At 37.9% G+C, this 16856-nt stretch overlaps 5 protein-coding genes across 6 annotated transcripts in view; 1 reads left to right on the forward strand and 4 right to left on the reverse strand.

The window, feature by feature from the left end:
- Nucleotides 1-16856, forward strand: part of LOC114875531 (cadherin-23) — a 64455-nt gene that overhangs the window by 11942 nt on the left and 35657 nt on the right. Inside the window, exon 3 of the mRNA XM_029185926.2 lies at nucleotides 7915-8014. The gene's annotated coding sequence lies outside the window, so the exon portion shown is untranslated. The remainder of the gene's footprint in view (nucleotides 1-7914; nucleotides 8015-16856) is intronic.
- On the reverse strand, nucleotides 247-3253 carry LOC114875536 (troponin C, isoallergen Bla g 6.0101-like). Of its 2 annotated transcripts, none has more exons than XM_029185937.2 (5): nucleotides 3051-3253; nucleotides 2023-2056; nucleotides 1808-1951; nucleotides 1480-1734; nucleotides 247-837 (listed from the first exon to the last, which is right to left on the reverse strand). In XM_029185937.2, the coding sequence occupies exons 3-5, from the start codon at nucleotides 1941-1943 to the stop codon at nucleotides 812-814; spliced, it is 417 nt and encodes a 138-aa protein (XP_029041770.1). In that variant the 5' UTR covers nucleotides 1944-1951; nucleotides 2023-2056; nucleotides 3051-3253; the 3' UTR covers nucleotides 247-811. The 2 variants fall into 2 exon arrangements, with proteins under 2 accessions (XP_029041770.1, XP_029041769.1); XM_029185936.2 differs by lacking the exon at nucleotides 3051-3253 and adding an exon at nucleotides 2433-2612.
- LOC114875496 (leucine-rich repeat transmembrane protein FLRT1-like) lies at nucleotides 4296-6697 on the reverse strand. Its single transcript, XM_029185845.2, has 3 exons — nucleotides 6636-6697; nucleotides 6192-6474; nucleotides 4296-6101 (listed from the first exon to the last, which is right to left on the reverse strand). The coding sequence occupies exons 1-3, from the start codon at nucleotides 6695-6697 to the stop codon at nucleotides 4296-4298; spliced, it is 2151 nt and encodes a 716-aa protein (XP_029041678.2).
- On the reverse strand, nucleotides 6943-10944 carry LOC114875534 (organic cation transporter protein). Its single transcript, XM_029185934.2, has 8 exons — nucleotides 10100-10944; nucleotides 9858-10030; nucleotides 9536-9775; nucleotides 8965-9223; nucleotides 8714-8882; nucleotides 8161-8471; nucleotides 7808-8091; nucleotides 6943-7537 (listed from the first exon to the last, which is right to left on the reverse strand). The coding sequence occupies exons 2-8, from the start codon at nucleotides 10020-10022 to the stop codon at nucleotides 7277-7279; spliced, it is 1689 nt and encodes a 562-aa protein (XP_029041767.1). The 5' UTR covers nucleotides 10023-10030; nucleotides 10100-10944; the 3' UTR covers nucleotides 6943-7276.
- Nucleotides 10407-16406, reverse strand: LOC114875533 (vitamin K-dependent gamma-carboxylase). The gene is made up of 11 exons (XM_029185933.2): nucleotides 15278-16406; nucleotides 14852-15065; nucleotides 14448-14769; nucleotides 14018-14200; nucleotides 13781-13944; nucleotides 13277-13713; nucleotides 13012-13212; nucleotides 12714-12952; nucleotides 12341-12655; nucleotides 11032-12126; nucleotides 10407-10482 (listed from the first exon to the last, which is right to left on the reverse strand). Exons 2-10 carry the CDS (start codon nucleotides 15048-15050, stop codon nucleotides 11967-11969), a joined length of 2220 nt encoding a protein of 739 aa, XP_029041766.2. The 5' UTR covers nucleotides 15051-15065; nucleotides 15278-16406; the 3' UTR covers nucleotides 10407-10482; nucleotides 11032-11966.

The following is a 16856-nucleotide window of genomic DNA, read 5'->3' on the forward strand; positions in this document are numbered from 1 at the left end:
TATTGTTTCGTTTTCACTTCATAAGATTTTATCACCAATGAACTATTGTATTTCATAATTTCGCGATCGATGGGTATTAAAATAAGAAACACGGATTACGTTCGGTATGTTGTTTATTTCTTTATTGTTTACTTTGGACGATACCAATAAGAGTATTTATAGTAAGATTTACTCAATCGAACTGAATGTCAATGACACCGATTCGATGATACAGAAACGATCAGTAGGATAAATGAAAGAGACAAATTATCTTTGCTATTTTTTTGTACTTTTATTTCTCGTCTTATATTTTTATACGGTTGTGTTGACTTACATGTAGGTACAGGTTTTTCTTTTTTAAATAATATGTATCGCGGGCAAAGTGTAAAGTTAACAAGATCTCTCAAATTTTAATGGATTCAATCGCAATACCAAACTTCGTACGATCTCTTCATTCTCTTCTTAAAACAATTTATTTTCTTTACGAAAAATTGCAGGAAGGATTTAAGATAGAAACGTCAATTTATATCCGTCGATATAAACCTGTTTCTACATACGACCCCGAATCGTGCGGTTAATTCCGGTATAGATAGAAATACATTTCAGCCGATTGTGAGTCCGAAAGCGAGGAACAGGGCAGAAATACTTTCTCAGCTATACCGACAACATCGTGTTCCTTCTCGTTCGTCTTAACGAACATCACCTACGAACCTTTAACTTCATATACTTTGCCAACGGTGTGCATACATCTCGTGTAAATTGCAGTTTTCGTACGTAGGAACCGGGCAAGTCGCGGTCGTTTCTGCTTGCCGCATCGTGCCAAGGTGATAATTTAGCCTGTCATGACCTCCATGAATTCTGAAATGCAAATCGCGTCATGTTCGATGTATTACGAGCTGACTTTCTGGGAGTAATTCGAGACGAATGTACACTCAGGTGCAATGTAGGCTTCCTTTACTTAAGAGTTTAGATTATGCTTTTCCTGAGTTTTCCTTGGGTACTTCCCAAATACAAGGCAAGCGATGGGTGCTTTTCTCTTCGTACATTTATTAGCCAACCCGTATCTAACAATTGAAAATCTTGAGAAGGGGGTTATAGCATATAGATTTTTTGTCATTTTTGTACAGGCCACACGGTAAGAGTTATCGAAAAAATTCTTGCGCCATTATGTTTAATGGGTCAAAATCTCAACGAATGACCGAAAAATTTTCTTTTTTTGCCACTTCCGGTCTGAACGGAAATGGCCGAAAAAGGGATGGCTCTAGAGCGAGTCTCGCTCTAGTTTACTTTAGCTTGTTCTTACCCAGAAGAAGTCTACTTTGCACCCTAATGTACAGTTTGTTCAATAAGAGCGTAATAGACATAGCTGTGACCCTGAGAGAAGGGAAGAATCTTTTACTATTTTTGAGAGTACTTCTGGATTATGTAAACATTTTTGAATTCCACGTCAATCTACGCTCTTGTTGGACAGACAGAATGTCGAACAATACGCATATGTACCTTCGAAATCGACCGTGCCAGATCCATCGGCGTCCACCTCATCAATGATCATGTCAAGCTCCTCAGGGGAGAGCGCATCGTCCAATTCGTGAAGAATGTCTCTGAACACATCAGTGGTGATGTAACCGTTTCCTTCTTTGTCATAGAGACGAAAGGCTTCTCGCAATTCTTGCTGCATCGCCTCGGTGTCTGTGTCCTCCTCCATGAATCTGGAGGCCAAACCGCAGAATTCTTGGAAGCTCAGTTCTCCCGATCCTTCGGATAGAAAAGTTACCCTGATTTTTCTTTCTTTTCTCATTTAGTGGTAGTTTCTGTAGTGTTAACTCACCAAATGGGTCGAACTCGGCAATGACCTCCAATAATTGTTGCGTTGGGATCTTCATTCCCATCATTCCTAGAATTGTACCAACGGTGTCCGAGGTGATGGTACCTTTCTTGTCCGGATCGAAAGCTTCGAAACCCATTTTCAACTCTGCAATAATTGATTTGTTCGATAGAGTTTGTTGAAATATAATAGGTATCGATTCGTAATGGGATACTCACGTGCTATTTGATCCTTGCTAAGTTGAATATCGTCCTGTAAGGAAAGAAGAGATCACTTTAGGTTAATTATAGAATCATTTTATAGAGATGTATAGAAATAAGTAAACTTTGAAATTTTACACGTTGACTGCTGTGGACGTTTACTATTTAATATAATAGCACTACTGTCACACTAATAATGCAAAGTGTAATCATTTGGAAATTTAAATTTGATAATTAACTACTCGTATCCTTATCACTTTGATGATAATCATTTTACTACACGTATCTATTTCCACCATGACAGTCAACGTTTTAATACTCTATCACTGATATGGTATCACACACGAGGGTATTGACAATTTTTTCTGGTGTTACAGAATTTTGTGTTTAATCCCGTTTCGTCTAACGTTCCGATTCTTGATAATTACCATTGCGCTCGGCGAATCCATAAATGAACAAAAACGATCGTTCGAACTAATCACAGTATCACAGAAAATAATTATTTCCCTTCTGTGCAATCGCTTCTGAACAACTTACTGTACCGATGGAAATGTCACACTGAGGCTTAGTAAACTAATTAGTAGAGCTGCACCGATGCAATCACGCATTCTTATTAACGTCGACAGGTAATCACCAATCATGTATCGTCTCGAAGACACTATAAAAAGATTCTTAATCGGTACCCTTTCATGGTTAAAGATTTGCGAAACGTACGTTCCATTGATGCAATCATTGAATGACAAACTACTGTTTCTCCCTGTATAATTGTTTACATCCTATCAAATCATATTTTCGAGTAGCTAGTTGTCAATTCCAATCGTTCATGTTTCCTTGACGTAGGAAAGGATTAAAATAACTTAAAGATCGGAAAATTTCAACAAATATCCACTTTCAAGACATTCATCCCTATATAAAAGTTGTACAAATTAAATTTCCAGCATAGAACGGCATGGAATCGATAATTATTCGATAAAATTTCGCTTCGTTTGAAAACGTCTCGGCTAATTATTATTGTAAATGAAAAAAAAGAATGAAAGTCATTGCACCTTTCACGACAATTTCATCGTGATTCATCGAGCGTGATCGAAAAGCGACGGGTTGCCACGAAGCAGGAAAGGGAACGAGTTACGTCGTGGTTACATCATTTGGCAATGTCAAGCTCACGCAAATCCGGAACTGCGATTGGCAGTAGCCGTAGAAAGCCGGTCGTTTCCACGCTGCGGCGGTGGGCGAGCACGCAAACGATTATACCCGATTGCACCGGGTCCAAACCCAGTACAGCGGTTTGATATTGGCATTGCGTCCTTTTAGAGGATTGCAGTAGATTGCCAGCAGCTAGCTGGTGTAAAAAAGTTCACCTGGCAGCTACTCCTAGGAACGTGCATCGGTTCTAAGTGACCTCTTTAGCCAATCAGATAGAGCTTCGATGTTGCGACGAACTACTGACCTAATGATTAAAAATAAACGATAGCGGAGACTGGCCAATGATAATAATCAAAGTTATTGTTTAGTTTGGAAGCGTTCAGACATATGAAAATGTATCCACAAAGATCTACAAATATTCCACAATGAAATTTAAATGCATTTTTCAGCCTATTTTCTATATAATATCTTTTACTATTGTTGTTAAGTATTAAAGTATCTATTAAAAATATAGAGTTAACATAACAAGCTTACGTTACATACATATCACTCTACGTAGACAGATTTATTTTCGTTTATTTACTTTCACCAAGAACGATGGCTTTCACGTTACAAGGCTGGATCGTTGAAATTGACATTGACACAGGTGCCGCTGGGCTGTACGCCAGATTTAATGGGATTCGGAACGATGAGACAAGAATTATTTATTTTCCCGTTTGCAAAACGTACAATACGTCTTTGACACGTGCAGAAAGGATTTCGAAACTTTCGTTCAATTATTTTCAATTAACTTGTGAAGGAATAAATATTCTGATTCATAGACGTATTGAAATGCTCGGAAAGTAATGCGTTTCCACTTGAAACGATATATTGTTTAGGATGAAAGGCAGCATTGTCTAAGGAAATGAGTTGGAAATTCAATAGAGTACACTTGAACTTGGCTAATTTCATTAGAAACCGCTGCTGTGACTGTTAATAGGTGCGATACAATGTCACAGCTGACACCTACTACTGGTATTAAGTATCAGTGTCACAGAAAAAATCACAATAGCGGTTGGCAACGAAATCAGCAACGACAAGTATTGATTTCTAAATTCATTTTTTTTAAATAATAAAACTCCAATAGCCTTTATTTAAAAATTCGAGGGTCAAAGAGTGGGGTAGTATCCATCTCCATTCGATTCCACAGCCATAGACAAGGATGGAACAGCGTTCTTCCGATGGGGTGGTAACGGCGGGGCTTCGGATTTCGGTTTCTCCAATTCGCTGTTTAAACGTGCAAACCTCCAATATTCCAACGGTGTATCACTTGGTTCGATCTGGGACACGTAACTGTGCCAATCGCTCTGGACGCTAATTCTGGACACCCTGGATCTCTTAGGGACTGGAATTGGCGCCGGAGGTAAGGGTGTGATGTATTCATCCTCGCGAAACTTTTGATCAAACGAAACGTCATTCCTTGGCTTCTCTTCGTCGATGTCGATACCTTTAGGAAGAACAATAGCATCCACGTTCCTCCGTTTCACAAACATCAGTCGTTTGCTACCTCGAAGAAGAATAGGGTGTCTTCTGACCATCAAAAGTGCGATGACGGCTCCCACGAGAAATAAGACAATAAACGAGAAAGTTGATACACAGAAAACTAAACTCTTATCCGCATTTGTCAGCCAGGTTCTGTATTCGTACGTTGGACTCGTGGTCACCGCCAAACAGTTCAAAGGGGATGATACAGTGTTCTCGTTATCAGCTAGCAAACATATCGTGTATGTGGTCTGAGGATCGATATTTTGCACGAGATAAGAGTGTTTCACGTTCTTCACACAGCTCAGCGAGTTCTCAACGTCATCGTTGTTGAACCACAGCAACGTGACCGGTTGATCGAGATCCGGGAGATTGACGAGTACACCTTGATCCAGGTCCCTGGTGATGTAGAAATGAGGAAACTGTGAACGAATCTGGAGGAAGTCGTTCGACATCAACTTACGTAATCTTATGCCAGATTGCAGGAGGATACTTGGAAAATTGCAGGTCAAATTAATGATTTCCTTGGTTGGTTTAGTCGTAAGAGTCGTCGTTGAACTCCGGTCATGCTTGGTTGATTTCGTAGACTCGGTACTCGTGACAGGTGGAACAGAGCTGGTGGAGTTTGATTGATAACAAAAGTTAGCTTTCGTGAATGATTTCCCGGCATTTATCTCCGGTGTCTTGCAAATTGGAGAACCGATCACTATGCTCGACGAAGTTCCAACGTGATCCTGTATCCATTTCAGACTGCAATTGCAGTGCCAAGGGTTATCCGTTGCTGTTAGATGAAATGCTTGTCTGAATTTAATTATGGAGTCGAAGAGGCCCTCTGGCAAAGCGACGATATTGTTGCTGTTTAGAAATAATTGAATTATAGAGGAAGCCATTGGTTCGAGAGTGTCTTGCGCAACTGTCTCGATTTTAGAGTTATCCAAATAGAGAGATGTCACTGATGATACTCCTATAAACAATTCACGTTCAATCGTGCCTATAGAATTTTCTCTTAACGATAGGATTAGAAGCTTCGACAAGGGCACACTTCCTCCAGTGATATTTCGTAATGTCTCCCGATTGTTTATAGCGCCAGATAGTTCAAGAACGTTCAAAGAATCCGCCACATCTGCGAGCAAATTGAATTCAGCGAATCTGATGGTGTTATTTCGAATGGTGAGCTCGTTCAATGATTCCAAATGATGAAACATCCCTCTACGCAGGGAATGCAGTTGGTTGCTGATCATTATGATCTTCTTGGTGCTTTTATAAATGGAATCGGAGAAAATATCGTCCTCGATTTCATCCAGGGAACAGCTTTGGAACGTCAGCTCGTCGATCGACACGTTGGTACTCAGCCAGTTCCTTCGCAGTTTGTTCTCGGGGAATTTGCAGTCGTTAAACGACAGCTTTATGATTTCAACGTTCTTGCAGTCGATCTGGGTAAAACATTTCTCAATAGAATATCGCGTAGGCGAACTAGAACGCGCGGTTGTGATAGATTGTTTTGATTGTCGCTTTAGAAATACCTTGAAATCGGTTTCGATGAAATTGGACGCCTCCGTTCCAGGATCGAGGCTCTTCGGGATCGATGAGCAACTGATGCTTTTGCAGTCTCGACTTTGACAGTAAAAGGCGATTCTCTGTTGAACGGTGTTGTTGGAGGTTTGTGGAACTTGTGGCAAATTCTGCTTCCATGGAATGTTCTTTGTCGCTTCTGAATTTGAGGATAATAATTTGTAGCGTAGCCATATCACAAATACCGTGATACCCAGCATCAAAACAGCCGCTAGAAGTTTTCGCCATGCAAAACTGAATTCATTAATAATTAAAGTGATTTTTTTATAACTGTCGTCATGCTTGAATATATTCAATCGTTTTTGAAATTGGAACTTGGCCAAAGCTAACTTTCATTAATCTTAATATGAAAAGCATTTCATTGATTAATAAAATTGAAAATTTTTATAAAATACCTTAGTAACTGTTGAAATGCTTGGTCGAAGACACTCGTGAACTTTAATTTTCTAGTGGACATGTCTCGTTGATGTTCTGTACGGAAACGACAGATGTGACCATCTGGCGAACCGAGAATTGTAAGCTGATTGCATTAGAATGCATAGCAATCGTATCTATGATTCTCACTGATTAATTTTATCTGCCTATGCATTACTGAATGCATCGATTATGAGATATAATTGATCTTAACAGGTCCTCTTTAAGTTTCTAATATGAACAAAACGAGTAACGAATAGGGTCTTGACAAATGGGAAGAAGAATCCATTAGTATAAATCAATATTTATTTATTTCAATTCTTTTTATAATAAAATTTCCATAAAAACAATTTCACAAGTGACCTCTGCAATTTATATTCATTCATAATAAATTTCATTCGCAGAAAATCCACAGTCTCCACAGATTCCACATTTTAGACAATTTTATTTACATTCCAACAATCTCAAAAAATATTTTTCAAAAAACTGGGCAGTAAACGGTTCAAATACATCAATTACTATATTCGTCGTATTAAAAGTTTTTATAAAAACAGTAAAAACGTATGTCCGCTATTATAACACTGGACTTGAGAACACATTATCGTGGAGGGTCATTATCGTCTCATCTACATTTCCAGCAGTTGGTCAGCGACACATTGTCCCGTTCTTCCGTGATTTCCTCGTCGACAGAGTTAGCCAACGGTCTACCACGCGTTTCCGGCAATATCGCACAAAACAGACCCGCCAACAGAGCTAAAGCACCGCAAAGAGTGGTCGGTCCCCACCAGACAATCGCCCCCAATAAATCAGCTACGTAAGGTGCAGCCACGCTTCCGACATGGGACATCGCGGAATTCGTTCCGACCGCTGAGTTTCTGCAGACCTGTTCCCAGAGTAATCGTAAAAAATCGGGAAAAATGTTGACAAGAGTTAATTGAAGGCGACCGAAATGCTGAGTTACGAGCACGGTGACTTTCAAACGAGATTGGTGAAATTTAACCCTTTCACTGCGGTGTCCGCAACGTAACGATCGCGGATCGATTGTTAAAACCTGATGAATTTATTTATTTTTAATCTCTCGAAATTTTTAAACAAGGCCACTGTCTTCGTAACAAAGTTTGCCCAAAATATATCTCTATATAATTGTCCTCACCGTAGGGAAAAGCTCTGAGCTGTACAAAATAACGATACCATAACCAGCAGACATGCTAAACCTTCCAATTAAAGAGATAATCATAATCGTGTCGCTTTCTGTTGTAGGTATCGTAAGAATGCATAAGAGACAGATAGATCCAATGATGTACAGAGCTGCACATCCGGTTCGTCGACCCGTGAACATCAAAATTGGCGTTGGTATCAGGTAAGCTGGTATTTCTGTCAGTCCCATTACCATCACGTAAATGTATCGATTCGTTGAGAAATTGTTCACATTCAATGCTGAAAAGATTTAATTATGAAGTTCAGATATCATTAAATAGGTATAATTTATTAATTACTGAGGAATACCTAAAGTGTAGTAACAAAGCGAGACGACCATCCAAGTGAAATTCGTAATAAGAATTCGATTTCTCAGCTCGCTGTTAGTAATTAACACTCCAAACCCTTCGATGTCTTTACGTAACTTCTCTTTGACAGAATTCTCGGTTGTCTTTACCGTCATAACCAAATCATTAGAATCTTTAAATTCTTGATCTTGTATAATAGTGGCCACTGTCGTGGTTGCATTGCAATTCTTCTTACTCGCTTTGTCAATTAGTATCTTCGCTTCGTGTCGTCGATTGTGAGCAATCAGCCATCTAGGAGATTCTGGCATGAACCTAAATAAATTCAAAGAATTTCTTTCTGAAAGAACCTAATACAACCTTCGTACAATAGAAAAAAGATCTCTATCTTCGGAGAAAACTATTACATTTTTATAAATCTAATCTCTCGTCATAAATCATTGGACTTTTAATTATCTAATCTCCTAGACACCGGCGAGATCAAAAGATTCGAGATAACAATATTCTTGATACTTGCTTCGATTTAATGTTCAAGTAACGTGCAACTATTAACATACCACATATGTATCAGTAATAATAGAGCTGGTAGAGATATCGTTAGTTGAACGTATCGCCACTCGTGCAACAAATAAGCTACACCCGGTATGATTACTGTTCCTGAAGCATAGCCGACGTTATAGGCAATTCCCATCCATTGTCTATGCTTTTCACCTGCTACCTCTGTTACTGTAACCCCCATGCATTTTAAAATAAAAATATTGCAATTTTGAAAATTAATGGACCTGCTAAAATTTAGTGGAAAACTTACGTGTGGTGAACGAAGAATACTGTATGGCTGCATGGCTAACGCCATTGAATAATCTGGAGATCATAAAGCCCCAATACCAAGGAACGACAGCGCCAAGTGGACCAGAGACGATCAAGAATATTATACCTATGACGTAACTGATTTTCCGGCCATATTTGTCCGCGAAAATTCCAAAGAAAGCGCTACCCAATAACTTTCCAAGAGACAGGGCCATATGGGTGCTGGAACGGGCTGCACTCTTGTCGCATACCAAATCCCACTGGAATAATTTGAAACTCGATTAACAGGTTTTCTCCTAATTATTTGTCAACTTCGTTAGTAATCACGAGTTAGAGCGGGTGCTGGTTAAATTAGAATGTTGCAGCAATTGCAGCAGAAATCGGAATGTTGCACTAATTGCAGGTCAAATTTGATACATATTGTGTCACATTTCATATGTTTGACAACCATGAATTTTCATTCCGTACGCCTTCAAAACAGGGGAAAATCATTTTAAACTGTCAATCAATCTAAACATTTTTCAATTTCATAATTATTATATTAAAAAAAGAAAAAGATTTGAGCCACTTACGTCTTCAACGATGGAAGTTCTATCGGTATCCTTTGCGAAAGTCCTTGTTTCGCAGGATGCCGTTTCGGGAATAGTATGCGAAATTTTGTATTCTAATGCTTCATGGAATCCGATCTGCGCGAAATATTCATAATCGTAATTATACATGGTACACGAACTGGCGGAGGATATGTTTCTTATTTCTTCGTCAGTCCAATTAGCTGCTGTCAAAGTTGGTACTGAACACCAATGAGGAGGGACCTATTTAAAAAAATACATATGAATTATTGAAGATAATGATAGCTTTACTTTCTTTGAATGTATAAAAGCTAAATTATCTTACATCGGCTATGAAGATGTAGGACATGGAATGCATTCCATTGAATATCGTCGGTGTTAACGTGAAAATGAATATCATCCAGAGGAAATTAGATCCGCAACCGAGTTTGTCGAGATCCTCCAGAAGAGGATCCGTGGACTTCGTGTCATAGTTTTCATCGTCAGACATTATTTGCTCTGAAAATTAATTTTAACCCTTTACATGCAGTTTCTTACATAAATCTAAAATAATTGAAAGTCACCAACCACTTGTTATACTTCAAAACTGTCCGAAACTAATTGCTCGATCCAAACGATCAACAATATTTTTTATCTCGATAGATAGCTAACTATCGTTCGTATCGGCGTCTCAAGTTTCATTACTATATCTTACAATCATTTACAAATTTTTCATAAATTTTTTCTTCAGAAATCTCACTTGATCTCACAATTACATCACTGTGTTTGACAAACACATTGGAACTCTTGATCGATTACTTCTTCTCTGTCTACGTTCACCGTTGTTTCAACTAATGTATCACAAATGCAATTCCATTACATAGTTGCGATATTTTTTTCCATCAAAACCCACAGTGAAGAATGGTGCGCGAGCGACTGATAGTCGACATTCTTCTTCCCCTGCCACGTATCTAGATAAGTAACAATCCAATCAGCTATGGTCGTGCCAACGCTACTGACGATTCGGATGGTTGTGATATGATAATGATAACGTCAGCTGATTCACTTGCTCTCATTCTCTTGGTCGAGAAGAAATCTTCAATTCTTCGTCGCTCATCTCACAATCCGCGCGAGTTATTTGTTTGAGTATTCTTTATTTATCACAGAAGAAATTTTCTTATCATAACTAGAGTATTTTCTAAAAATTTCATTCAACAAAATCAGAGTTTCGTGAAACGCTTCGGTGAAGTTAAAAAGGTAGCCACAACACGCTTATCAGCAATGTTTACGAGCGAATGAAAATAGGATTGAGTGTTTCGAAACCGATAGCTCGAAATCGTCCTCGAAAATCGTCTCTATCAGTACGTTTGTTGAAATGCAATAAAAATAGCGTTGCAAACTGAACAGATGGCACCACGTTGTTTGAGTTGCGCAAGAAAAACAAATGGATCATCTGGGTTGCTCGAAATGTTGCTACGTTACTGGCACGACTATCAGATTTACCGGATGCATTTACTTACAGCTTATCAGACGAAGGAGCTTATTACCACGGCACGAATCGTATGAAATTTTCGCGTAGTCGTGCAATTTTTAGCGTTGACTCCTCCTCTCGCATTTCATCCCCGAGAACCTTATGATCCGGCTTTAAAGATTTAATTAAATAATCGGAAGTTCCTTATCGGTTCATTAAATTACCGAAATCGGTGGTTATCGACGTTTCGTTAATTTTGACGAGAAAACCGTGCAACGACGGGTAATCGAAAAAGGCTACTGACCATTTATCTACGTTTCTACACCCGTCAAGTTCAACGTCTTCGAGATTAATTTTACTACGGCTTCGTTTTTTTAATTTGTTTGAGAACAGGAGAGACCGATTCCAGTGTATTATTAGTCGCATGATGTATTATGTCTATCTGGATGTGGTTGACATAGTTACGACTGCTATGTCTTCGACTTAATATGCTCGTTAACGATTAGTGATTCGTCTGTCGCGAATAGCTTTCTGCAATTTTATTTTCCACGACTTTGGAATACAGGTAAACGAAACATTTCTGAAAAACTTATTACATTTCTTATTTATGATTTCTTGTAAACATACATAAACATTTAAATAAAAAAAGAATTTTTCTAAAATTTAAGTATATAAAAATCTCTATTTCTCGTTTGCATTCAAATAAAATTATTATCACTGAACACATTGCACATCCGTTACATTTCTCATAAACTTGCATAAATTCTATATATGAAAACAATTTTTATATAAATAAAAAAGTACACTTATGAAATATAAATATATAAAAGTTTCTATATTACCATTTGCATTAAAATAAAATTATCACTGAACACATTTGTTCAATTGTGAGATAAGAAAATAAATTCTCTACAATTTTAACGTGTATCTAAAACTTTAGAAAATCTGCGATCAATTCAATGATGCAGTAAATTCCAATTGACATTATTTATTAACCGGCACCCTACGCACCATAGGAACGTTATAAACCAGATAGAAAAATGAATTTGTTATGTGACCGAAGGACCTAAACCACGCGTCAATTTTATAGCTGATTTCTTTCCCTATTGGAAGGGGCTCTCTCTGATCCTCCAGTTCAATTATCCTGAAAAACAATTATTAATTAAATCATTAAATTTTAATATTCCAAACAAGATAGAAAATTTTCTTGAATAATATAAGACCCTCATTTTTAAACATATGTTTGAAAAAGTCTCTTCAAGAATAAGCAAATATTTGAGAGAGACAAAGTAGGATATTACTGTTTGACAATAAGCATTTGTAAATGTACTTATTTGCAAAATATTTAAGTATAATACCTGTCTTTATCCGATTGTCGTTTGTTTCGATTAGTGTAAGTGTACATGTAGCAAGCTGGATAAGTGCTGATTGTCTTTATTTTATGAAATTGGCCAGTTTTAATAGGAATCGATGATTCTTTTGAGATTATAACTCCTTTACTCTGATTCTTGTCGCTGTATATCACCTCTCCTTCGAGCACCGTTAAAGTAACATTGGTGAAATTTTTCGAAATGTAATTATCCAAATGCATTCCTGGAAAATCAGCCACGAAAAGAACATCTGTATCGTTTGACCAGGTATAAACGTGCTGTTGAATTTCTTCCAATTTGTACCTGTATGCAGTGCGCAATAGATCAGATTAATTGTTAGATAGACTATGTTTGTTCGTACCTGTACGAATTATACTGCGACAATAGGGGCATTAAAAACGAGATAGGCTTAAACGGATGCCAATCTACTGTCAACAAGTCGACGTTCGGATCAAACATTCTCTGTTGGAATCTTCCGTTCAGTGAACACCACACGTCGATATAGATGCTTAAATTCGTTGATAAAGGCGTCCATTTCGTCTTCCCGTCGCGTTGACGATAATTGTCGAAAATTTGATTCTCTTGTTTAATTAAATTATCCTGTTAACGTACATTCGTTTCAGTATATATAGAAAAAGGTATTTAGAATCAATACGTACCCTTAAACAAAAGGCATATTGTCTGGCCATATCACCGTGTCTCTCCCATCTGTCTCTCTGCACCCATGCTTTAGGATCCAAATAACGATCTTCATTACTCACATTATCGTGAACTTTAATTACAACCAGTATGGTGTCCCAAACGTGGACCATCATATCCCAAGAGTAACCGTACATACCTGGCACCCAATTATTGTAACCCTATCAGAAGAAAACATATTAATTAATCAAAAAATGATTAATACCTTCACGCTTTAATTATTACCTTTGTAATGAAATGTGAGTATGGCAGGAAGAATTGTAAAAATATATGAAATAGTAACAGAGACACTACAAATTTTTGTCTCTTTGTTGGTCCTGTGGATTTCATACAGATTTCTTTAATATTTTTGTGAATCATTTCAGGCTTTCTGGATTTTAGGGTATCTTTTCGATACTCATCATCAATTGACGATTCGTCATTCGTTTTACTCTGTATCTTATCACACGATAAAGCCTTTTCTAATGGTTCATTAGAGTCGAATTCTTTTTCGTAAAGATCTTTGGTGGAACTACTCGAGAAGTCGTCACAGTGTTTGGTTTTTTGACTTTGAACTAGAAATATAGGAACACAGTTGTCTTTTAGAAAAGAGCCAAATCTTCGAGGCCAATTTGTACTGCAGAAGAGTGGCATGGTTGCAAGACACACGTAAGGAAACATTCCTGAGGAAAAATGCTATTAATTTTGCAATAATTCTGTTATAAAATAGTCACGAAAATAAACATTTACCAATACTGAAGAGTCTGGAATTCATCAAATGAAAGGCAGTGCAAAAAATCATTGCAGGGATCCGTGTTTTATCGAACAACATCCAAAATCCAACCGTGAGGTCAAAGATAAATGCGAACCAGTGGACTATGAAAAAGTCTGTTTGTTCGGTGGTCAAAAATAATCTGAAATATTGCAACATTCGATTGAATTAATTATTGTATCACCCAGGAACGATCTCGAAGATGATCGACTTACTTGAACGGGCTGAAGACCCAGTGTCTTGACAAATTTGTCATGGCATAACCTGAGAGCCATTCTGTACCTGATTTTTTTAATCCAGCTAAAAAGTAAAGTGCGAAAAATTGGAACCTCAAGATGAAGTAATTCCATAGTGGCACAGTTTGTTCGGTTCCTCCGGTTTTCAAGGCATCCAAGGCACTGCAAGAAGATGATTCAATGATTTTTAATTTTGTACCACGTCTTTGATCAATTGCAAAAGTTTAATTCTATGGAATTTCTATGGTAAACTTAACAATTGATTGAGTTGCAAAAATTAAATTCTATAATTTCAGTTTTGAGACTATTAAATCATAATTTAATTAATATTCAGAGCAATCTTGTCTCACATTTTCAGCCACGATACAGGTTTTTCCACTCGGATGGGACTATTTCCTTTCAAACTCACAAGTACTTATTAGCCTCCGTACCCCAGAGGAGAGTCGCGACGATCCCATAAAGATACGTATGGTTGTTCCAGTAGCTTTTATCCAGTAGAAAGATGTACCAATAAGGAAGCACGAAACAAGCGCAGGCGAGCTTGAAACGTAAGCCTAACATAATACCAAATGCACCGATCCACATTATCGTATAAATCAGTATCATCCATGGCAGCGACGGAGCTTTCATTCCATGAATCAATGGAAAATGACACTCCATAGGATCTCCCCATTTGATATCCACGTCCGAAAGTCCTCTTTCTTCCACTACGTCTAATACCATACACAGTCCTAGAAACGTTTCATCGAAACTCTTATTCAATTCTTTTCAACTAATCAATACTAATGGTTTAGATTAAATTTGCAGACTTACCAAAGAGGGCTCTTACAACTCCTAAACTGGTCGGATCAGTTGGTCGGTACAAAAGTTTGGTAAATTTTTGGAAAGATGAAAGATCGTTCAACTTGAATCCACATAATTTCTCGAATCTAGTCTCAAACGAACATTGTGCTCGAAGGCTATGTTCGTCCATCGCTTTGGAATTGGCGAGCAATCTGCTTTTCCTCCACATAATTGAATCATTGAACTGAAAATTTAAGAGAAATTAGTTTTTTAAAAATAGCAGTACGAATGATTTAAAAATATACATCACCGTCACAAAAGTAATTGAATTTTCATCTTATAATTTCAACTTTCAGACTGTTGCACCAGTAGATGAGGAATAATAAAAGATCCAAAAGACGGGGAAGTAGGATCGCAGGTAAGATCGATAGAAGTACGATCGAAAGTTCGACTTACCTAGACTGGGAGCGGTGTATAGCAGCCAGGAGATATGAAACCGGTCCGATGAGGATGTAACGAAGGTTGCTGGAGTTGTGCGCGCTGCAGCTGCAGGACTAGTCGTCGAAGAAGTAATCCCGGAGGCTGAGTGAGAGCAGGAGCACCGTCGCCAGGCAACGTGCTCGATTATTGACCCGCGCCCGCGCAATAATAATATATTATCAAGCATTCTTGTGCACTGCACTCAGGTTCAACGATGCACATTATCGGACAATACTCAAAAAACGTATCGCCAACCACTACTTCTTTGTACTTTTTGTTTCAGATACTTTCTGCGCAAACTCGATTTCAAAATCTATATTCCAATTCAAATATGTCTTATCTATGCAAATTTATTTTACTCTAACTCGGATGTAGGAATTCTTCTTCTTCTTTTTTCTGGAAAATCTTATCTTCTACAACATTGTTCCCACGTGTTGGGGAGATTCTTATTTATATTAATAATTGAAAGGTCGACCACGGGAATTGACGAGTGTCGCGCGATTTCGTTTAAAAATAAATTATCGACGTACTGTTATCTCGACCATGTGTTCAATATATTCGATTATGCAATAATGTTCGAGAGGTCTACGAACGTTTTTAAATAAAACCAAATCAAAGGGTTACACGATTTGGTGTAATCGATGCACCTTTCGAGTAACAATTTATCTTGATCGTTGAGATTGATAGGGGTGCGAGGTAATCAGAATCTCAAAGGACAGTTCATTATGCGCAGGATCCTTGCGTCTCATCGACAAGGTCCTGAGGGATCTAGGACGAGGTCTGGAAACATTAATTCCAATCAATTCCGCTACAGTGGATCGTTTAACCCCTTCATTTCGTCGCGTTGATGACCTATCAACATGCTCGCTTCGTTTATCTCTCCCACTTACCTTTATACAAGCTCTTTGTAATTTTAATTACGAAACATCGTAGTTATTTATTGAATAAATAATTTTTTAAAAATTGTTCTCGATATCCTTATCGAGTTTAATTTTAGAACACATTGATTTATTGAATGCAGCCTTCGCATTACCCAGGCTCCATTAATTGAAATTACAATCAGCCTTCGAGTTTTGCATAAAAATAAGTTTTCTCCTGCTCGAAAACATAGGAGGACCGTTCTAACGGTATAATGAGTATCAAGGAACAACCATTACGTAGTTTTCGATTGAGCCAACGAAGCCTTTTCGGTCTCGCAGCTGGGGTGTTTTAATGAATGGACGTAACTTCCGCGTTCAAAATCCCCAACGGCCGTTTTAGAGCCGTAAAACAAAGGACTGATTTATTTCAGCACGCCCCTCAATCTGTCTCCGTGGACCACTTTTGATTAGTGCTGCCTCTTCAAGGTTCAAGCCTTGAAAATTGCCATCGCGTAATGCATCTCTGCGCCGCTAACTCTCCTTGATACATATTTGAGGTGAAGAGAGAAGGGAACATGTTTACAAAATTAAAAATGCGGTGATATATGCAAATAATAAAAAATGTTTGATTAGTACTCGGAATGAGGTCAAACGCTTAAAAATTTCTAGCGTTTTTAAATTTGAAGAGAAGCTAC

The sequence above is a fragment of the Osmia bicornis genome, chromosome 2 (genome assembly GCF_907164935.1).
Source record: "Osmia bicornis bicornis chromosome 2, iOsmBic2.1, whole genome shotgun sequence".
Classification (NCBI taxonomy): domain Eukaryota; kingdom Metazoa; phylum Arthropoda; class Insecta; order Hymenoptera; family Megachilidae; genus Osmia; species Osmia bicornis.